Below are 8,381 nucleotides of genomic sequence, written 5' to 3' on the forward strand. Positions count from 1 at the left end.
GTCCACAGCACAGTCCGTATAGGGATTTGGAATTGTGTCCCTGCTAAGACACACGGCCCTGTGCTTAACACCAAGTACCTCCAGGTTGCCAGGCCACGGCACACCAATGTACCGCATGCACACTTCTTCATCTGCCGTGGGGGTCCGTACGTAAAAACGTGTGTATACGTAGACCCATTAGGCAGCACACACACACACAAAGCATAATATACATCCTCACACAACTCACACACATAAAGTTGTGTGTCAGCCAAGATAAGGTCAACACTCCCGCTGAATGCGTCTGCCAGTAAGTTGCGTTGAAGAGTTTACAGGAACCTTACGTTGATGTGCACATTGTGTGCCCTCAATGAAATTGTTTAACAGTGATGCTGACATAAAGGCTGCTTGACATCACCGCCAGATTGAAGCTGCGCTTTACAGACTGCCCCTACAGGAAGTGAAAATGAAGACAATTGATTCATTTCCTCTTTGCAGCTATAAAGTTACCACTCTTGTGGCAAGACGGTCTGCAGGAATTTACGAGGTCAGTGGTTGACCATCTCTGTTCTGCTTCATCCAAAGGTGTTTGATGGGCTCGTGCGTCCACGCCAAACTCACGGAAGCATTTATCAACCTGGCCGGAGGGACCGTCCCCAAACTTTCCCCAAGATAACGATACACAGGGCATTATGAAATATGTTGTATTTTTTTTACCAAATTCATTTTTTTCCCGTTTTCATTTTTTAGAATTCCGTTTTTTTTAGCAGTTGCTCTTATTTTACCAGCGTAGAGGCTGTGCTTTTTGGGTTAGTGAATGAAATGTCCGTCAATGAAATGAAAAAATACATCCTAGGTTCCCAAAGTGGGGTACGTGTACCCGCAGGGTTACACTAATTGTCATAGGGGGTACGTGAATAAACATGAAAGCAATTAGCCCCCAACGCTCACAATTACGAGTGCCCCTGAACGCCTCACGGTGCAAGGAGAACAGAGCAGGAAGTAGACAGAGCATGAAGTTGTTGGTTGGTCCGTGTGCATCATACGAACACAGACACACGTGAACGTGAAAAGTGGCCTGCAATTCATGTCATGTCATTTCATGTCTACGGGGCTCTAATAATGTTAAAAAAAAACGTATTTAGAAAGTCATAAACAGGGTTTTCTATGCTCTAACTACGGAAGTATTCCATCTTTTAACATTTAATCGGAAATTGATTTAACGCGGTTGGGTGTGGAACCACGGGTGAGGCACCGATACCTGCGTAGTTTGTCAAGATTCAAGAGTGTTTATTGTCAGTTCATTGTGTTTCTTTTTATTTGAGTTGCGCGTGTTGATGGTCAGCATCCTGTGGAGGTGTTGACGTGGCAGAGACGTGAGAAGCAGGATGTGATCTCAGCGCGGTTGTTCTCAGTGACTCGGACGAAGGATCACACAGCGCTCGTTGGACTCAGCCTGGCACGTACGCCACCGTTTCACAATGTGTGTTGCTTTGGTATCCACGGACAACCGGAAAAGTAAATCCTCGGTTCAGTGATTTTCCACAATCCCCGTCGTCTCTTTGATTGGACTTTCTATAGCGGACACTTTTGACCCGTGTTGAAATGCTATAGAGAACAGATGGCGAGCTTTCCTGCCGGAGCGTTAATAACTTTTCTGATCTTTTGAGAAACAGAGAAATAAAAACGCCCGCTTGAGACTACAGTAATATATCTATGTGATAAATGACAAACCTTCGCACAAGCACCTCAGTGTCTGTCAGACTTAATGCTAGTGCTATGTCAAATTAAACGACATGCTTTGACACTGTAGGTGTCATGCTATTTTTAAACACGCACGCACGCACGCACGCACGCACGCACGCACGCACGCACGCACGCACGCACGCACGCACGCACGCACGCACGCACGCACGCTGATGGCTGCAGAGGTTTGTGTGTTTATTGATTTGAACCCTCACACAGAACGTTAGCCAAACTATTCTTAGAGCAAAGTGTCTATCGTGTTGACTCAGGGTTTTACTGACCTTCCCGTCTTGTGTGTTCGTCCTTTTGTCCGCGTGCTATCTCTGCTAGCACGCGGGTCCGCTTTGTTCCAAGCAACCAATGAGACGCCGCTGTTCAACACTTTCACTGTATAAATCAAATAGACGTCACCGATAATCTTCAAATATTCTGACTATGACTGCTCGTGGTGGGTTGCAAATGTAAATGTTAATAATATTGTAGCATCCTGACAGACACACTGACGCCCTTTTTAAACGTCATCGCCAACCTTAACACACCAACAGCAGTGTTCACTTCCAACTCCATCACACACTCACGCTTTCCTTCCCTCTCAACCCCAGCAACAGACACACAAAAAAGACTTAAAAACACGCTTCCTCCTGAAGAAATACATTAAAAAAACATACTTTCTCTAAAAAAATACATTAAAAACACCTCCTCCTAAATCATACATTAAAAACACACTTCCTCCTCAAAAAATACAGAAAATATACACTTCCTTGTAAAAAATAAAATAAAAACACACTTCCTCCTCAAAAAAATATATTAAATATACACTTCCTTGTAAAAAATAAAATAAAAACACACTTCCTCCTCAAAAAAAATATTAAATATACACTTCCTTGTAAAAAAAAAAAATTAAAAACACACTTCCTCCTCAAAAAATACATTAAATAGACATAAATATATAAATATATAATTCATAATGCCGAGTATAGAGAACATACAAACCCTTTATTTTTAAAATCACCGATATTAAAATGTGCTGATTTAGCACATTTTCAAACTGCTAAAATAATGCATAAAGTTAACAATGGCTTGTTACCCAAAGACGTCATGCAGTGTTTCTCTGCAAGAGAGGACAATTCAACTGAAAACACTTGATGTATATGCCAGAGCAAGGCTGAAAACAGCATTTCAGTGTACAGAATGAAATTATGGAACGGATTGAGCAAGGAACTCCAACAAGGTACCGAGATGTTTGCTAAATGCAAGGCAGAAGAGTCTTGATCATCACAATGATTGTTCTGTCATGATTGTTTTGGTTCTTTATCATTTATTTATCATTACACTGATTATTATAGGGAATAATATTCCGTGGAATGCAGGAAGTGAATAATATGTACTGTACAAGCTGGGGAATGGATGGGGGGGGTAGGATTAAAAAGCTTTGCTTCTTCCTACTGCTTTTGGACACGTGAGGCTGTGAAAGGATGATCCATGACATGTATTCCATTGGAGCCTGCGTGCATGTTCACTGAAAATGAAAGCAAACCTGATGCCAGCGTCACGTCATCTACACCGTACAGTTTCTTTCTGTGCATCTTACAGTTTGCATCCTCGCCTTGATACAAACTTCACGAGGGAACGCAAGGGACGAATGTAGCCCGCTAGCTGAGGTCAAACACCTTCAACGTTGTGAGACTCCAGAAAGCTTTCAAGTGTTCTAGTTTATTATTATTTAGGACGAAGGATTTTCATAGTCCAATCTGATTGGTTAGATTTGGTCCATAGTCGGCTAATAGTTGAATATTGTTGGATTTTTTTTTTTTAAAGAGTACAGCTACTGGCGAAATATATCTCATTTGTGACATTTAAAAAAAATGTTTACTCACATACCCCACTTTGGGAGCCTAGGTTATAAGACACCCCATTATTATTATTATTATTATTATTATTATTGTATTGTATGTACTTTATTTATCCCACAGCGGGGAAATTTACTTGTTACAGCAGCAAGACAAGTAAAGAGAACAGTGTAAAGAAAGCATAGTGTCTACAACATGGTTCAGGTGGTGCAGGTGTTGTAGAGCCTGACAGCGGTCGGTATGAAGGACCTGCGGAACCTCTCCTTCTTACACCGTGGGTGTAACAGTCTGCTGCTGAAGGAGCTGCTCAGGGAAACAACAGTGTCATGTAGCGGGTGAGAGGTGTTGTCCATGATGGATGTCAGCTTAGCCAACATCCTTCTCTCCCCCACTTCCTCCACGGAGTCCAGAGGACCGTCCAGGACAGAGCTAGCTCGCCTGATCAGTCTATTTATCCTGCTCCTGTCCCTGTCCGTGCTGCCCCCTCTCCAGCAGCCCACAGCATAGAAGATGACTGAGGCCACCACAGAGTCATAAAAGGTCCGTAAAAGAGTCCTGCACACACCAAAGGACCTCAGTCTCCTCAGCAGGTGAAGGCGACTCTGGCCCTTCTTGTAGAGGGCGTGGGTGTTGACGGACCAGTCCAGCTTGTTGTTAAGGTGAACACCCAGGAATTTGTAGCTGTCTACCAACTCTATGTCCGCTCCCTGGATGTTCACCGGTGTAAAGTGAGATGTTTTCCTCTGGAAGTTAATGATCATCTCCTTTGTCTTGCTGGTGTTGAGTTGCAGCTGGTTAAGCTCACTCCAGCTGACAAAGTCCCTGATGACCGTCCTGTATTCCAGATCATTCCCCTCTGAAACACAACCAACGATGGCTGTGTCGTCGGAGAACTTCTGGATGTTTATTATTATTATTATTATTATTATTATTATTATTATTATTATTATTATTATTATTATTATGTTATTCTTCTTCTTGAACAAAACAAAAAAGTAATCATTTCTGTAATATGAGGAAAGAAAACATACAAAATAAAACACACTTTATTGATGTGTGCAATATAAAAAAAGGCTTGTATTTATAGAAATGAACAGCAGTTTTAATCTTCCCCACTAGAGGTCGCCGTGGTCTCACAGACAGTGGACGCGGACGTGGATGATCAGCTCAGCAATACTTGAACAATCACACGTTGAAGTGAAAAGTGCTTGTGCAAGGAAAAGACACGTGACTTCTCCAATGTCAATGACTATTATAACAAATGAGCTGCAGCCTGGAGTCCAGTGCAAAAAAGAACATTTCCAGTCGCAACTGAAGGCATGGTGGGTTGTCAGCACAGGTGTTTAGTCTTTGGAAGGGGACATTGTACACGTGCCACAGCAGTCTGTAATAAATAACTTGTCCTTACGAAGCATGGAGCCGATTGGACAGATTTCTTTGACCTTGGCTCTTGGAGAATGTCACGCTCTGCGTGGTGTCCTGCGGCGTTGCCTGGATCTCCGCATTGCGGTGGGATTTTTGAGTCCTCCGCTCTTTATCCACCATCTGGACCATCTCCGCGTCCATCGGCTCTCCTGAAGAGAACGGGTGACACACCAGCTCAGCCAGTCCGACGACGGTCCCGAGTACCGCGAACACTGAGCCCACCAGGTAGACCTTCAGCAGACCCCGACGGGGTCTTTGACTGAGCATCTCTTTCGCGTAGAGGAGCACCTCCTGCAGGCTCTGCTCTTCCAACAGCTCTTCGCCTGCTGTGCAAGTGTTCGCTGCTTGATCTGACTGCATCTATAAAAGAATGAAAAACAATATATTAGAGAATTAAAACCTCCAAACCCGGGCAAAATTCGAGGTTCAATCCAAAAACGAGCCTTTGTGTCAGAAGCTGGTTTTAAGGCTGCAGCTGTCTGCAGCGTTTATTGCGTTAGGATCAGGCCGCAGTCGTTGCTATCATCAAATCAGCAGACTGCGTCCATCATTTATTTCACTTGCACTGCGTCCCCTGTGATAAGCTTCAGTTAAATATCTACTCTAAAGTTAAAAAAAAGAATGTTGTGGCCCTTTGACCCAACGTCGTTTGCTTGGAAGATCATGAAATGTTTCAATATTGAACCAGCAGCCTGCGTCAGCCTTTTCCAGCAGTTCAATGTTGGATGGAATAAAACTTACTGTCTGTTGCGCTGAGAGGCTCATCTTGATCAGGACCTGCAGTCTGGCTATCAGGAACTTTCTTTGACTCCACACGGTGGTTATTTATACCCACAAGTCCCTCCACCCACAACGTGCCAGCTCAATATTCATGAGGCAGTCTGGGGAGGGCAGCGCCCTTGGACTGGGCTGACTTCCATCATCTTCTCCTTATCAAATGTCACGTGCGCAGTTGGTGAGTGTGTGAACCCACTCTGGGTTCGAAACGCGGCGTCCCGGTACCGCCTCTCTCGACAGGTGGACCACGTTCTGCGCGTAGGGCCCCGTGGTCCGCGGGGGTCCCGCTTTGCACAAGGGGGCGTGTCGCTGCTGTGAGCCAGGAGAGAGAAAGAAGAGGCGAGCGGTCTGGCACCGTGCTTGCCGACGGCACGCAGCAGAATAACAGAATAAAACGGCAGAATTCACCCGTTACTTCCTGTTGGTGTAATGGTACAGCTGCTGCCTTCAAAGGCAGAGGGCGCTTGTATGGTCGTTTGATAACGGGGGCGGGAGGCTCCAAATAAAATTCTGCTTAGGGCCCCAGTTTGGCAAGTGTCAGCCATAATGCCTTGGCTACAGCAGCTCCTAATCTCAGGCCATGGTGCTCAGTCGGAAAAGGGTGGAGGACTTTAAGTGTCTCGGAGTGATGGAAGGAAGAATCGTGAGTCGTGTGTGCGGTTCAAAGTGTGCTATTTCAGAACAACAGGCTGGTGTTGAGAGGGAGGAAACTGCTTCAGAAATGAAGAGCAGCTCTGCAGAACATCTGAAGGCATGATGATACTTGTCTGGAATTGCATGTGTAGTCTGTGTGTGCGTGTGTGCGTGTGTGTGTGTGTGTGTGTGCCTTGAGTCACAAGGCACACCCTGTGCTTGGTATTAGTAAGCATGTCTGGAAAATAATGTATGCACAATGTGTGCCTGTTGTCAAGTGTCCACTTTTGCACAAAAGCCAGTAAATGTAAAAAACACACAAGCCGCCGTAGTCGTAGTCGTAGTCGTAGTCGTAGTCGTAGTCGTAGTCGTAGTTGTAGTCGTAGTCTGGTCAAGCACAGATACGTACTCATTCGCTGTGTGTTTCGATATACACAATGAATTGCTGTAGCAACACATTCAGTGAGGTGGGTGTGAAGGCCCCAAATGAGACAGTTTATCAGTGGAAACGTGATGTTAATGTTGGGCTTCTGTGCTGCTGAAGGACGAGGCAAACGGTCAAACACATGATGAATGTCACACTTCAACAAGAGCAGTCATGATTAAAAACCACATGCCTTTTCTTTTTGTCGCTATTCTTAGAATACAAGACTTTGACTGAACATGTTTTGTTTTAAATAAGCGGCATTTCAGGAATTTTAGTGTTCAGTCTTTCAGTCTGTTGTGTTGCACCACCATCGACTGTGTCCACTCACACTACAGGCTGTATATGCACTACAGGTGTATACACTACATGCTAATTATTAGGGGTGTCACGGGACCATACATGAGATTTTAATATTACTTTTAAGAAAAATACAATGAAACAATATATCGCAGTCTACTAATTGAATTTCTACTAAGTTACTTTGCATTGTTCCTCACGAGGCTACACTCTTCTGCACGCTGTGTGTATGCTAGCGGCCCCGCCTCCGCCCACCAGGACGAAGGGAGTGTATGACTGACAAAAGGGCCGTTCTTCTATGGAACAAACGCGCCAAGGTGCTGAAACCAATGCACAGAGTGAACCCTCTTCGACGAGGGAAACACACATGCCTGCACATGGCGATGTACATAATGAAATGTTCTAGTTGGTTTTCAGTGATTGTGTGATTCATTCATTTATTTAGCGTCCCAGACACGCCCACAAGATAGTTTTTTTTCTGAACAAGAAATCTTATCCCGTTTCGATCTTGCGAGATCTTGTGACACCCCTACTAATTCTACACTAATGCTATGGATATGTAACTCCACCTGGTCCAGCTGTCCTCGTGTTCCGCCCGTGCTCAAGCCAGAGTACGCTGAATGACAGTCGATTGAGCTAAAAGCCCGAGCTGTCAACTCGATGTCCGGTGCGACTCTGAAGGGGTCAGTGAGCGAGCTTTACAAACGTACATCCGTACGGCAACACTGGCTGGCACCCCATACACGTGCAGTATACTATATGCAATATAGTACAGGTGGCTTGGGCATCTGGTCAGGATGCCTCCTGGACGCCTCCCTGGGGGGGTGTTCAGGGCACGTCTAACCGCTAGAAGGCCTCGGGGAAGACCCAGGACACGTTGGAGAGACTATGTCTCCCAACTGGGCTGGGAACGCTTTGGGATCCGCTGGGAGGAGCTGGATGAAGTGGCCGAGGAGAAAGGAGTCTGGGCCTCCCTGTTTAGGCTGCTGCCCCCGCGACCCGATCTCGGATAAGTGGCAGAAGATGGATGGATGGATGGATGGATGGATGGATGGTCTTTCTTATGGTGGAGTCATGAACACTGACCTTAACTGAGGCCTGCAGTTCTTTGGATGTTGATTTGGATGTTGTTGTGGGGTCTTTTGTGACCTCTTGGATGAGTCGTCGCTGCGCTCTTGGGGTCATTTTGGTTGGCCGGCCCCTCCTGGGAAGGTTCACCACTGTTCCATGTCTTCAGCATTTGTGAA

General features: G+C 45.3%; 1 protein-coding gene across 1 annotated transcript; it reads right to left on the reverse strand.

Moving 5' to 3' along the window:
* Window positions 1-3,943: 3,943 nt before the first annotated feature.
* On the reverse strand, window positions 3,944-5,956 carry g0s2 (G0/G1 switch 2). The gene is made up of 2 exons (XM_054785896.1): window positions 5,742-5,956; window positions 3,944-5,360 (listed from the first exon to the last, which is right to left on the reverse strand). The coding sequence occupies exons 1-2, from the start codon at window positions 5,763-5,765 to the stop codon at window positions 4,980-4,982; spliced, it is 405 nt and encodes a 134-aa protein (XP_054641871.1). The 5' UTR covers window positions 5,766-5,956; the 3' UTR covers window positions 3,944-4,979.
* Between the last annotated feature and the right edge of the window lie 2,425 nt (window positions 5,957-8,381).

Source organism: Dunckerocampus dactyliophorus, chromosome 8 (assembly GCF_027744805.1).
Source record: "Dunckerocampus dactyliophorus isolate RoL2022-P2 chromosome 8, RoL_Ddac_1.1, whole genome shotgun sequence".
Lineage (NCBI taxonomy): Eukaryota > Metazoa > Chordata > Actinopteri > Syngnathiformes > Syngnathidae > Dunckerocampus > Dunckerocampus dactyliophorus.

What these genes read in the sequence shown, in the direction of transcription:
- g0s2 (XM_054785896.1), bottom strand. Translation starts at nt 5,765, where the DNA reads ATGAGCCTCTCAGCGCAACAGACA. An exon ending in GCCTCTCAGCGCAACAGACA is followed by an intron (nt 5,361 to 5,741) that starts GTAAGTTTTATT and finishes ATTCTTTTATAG; the next exon opens with ATGCAGTCAGATCAAGCAGC.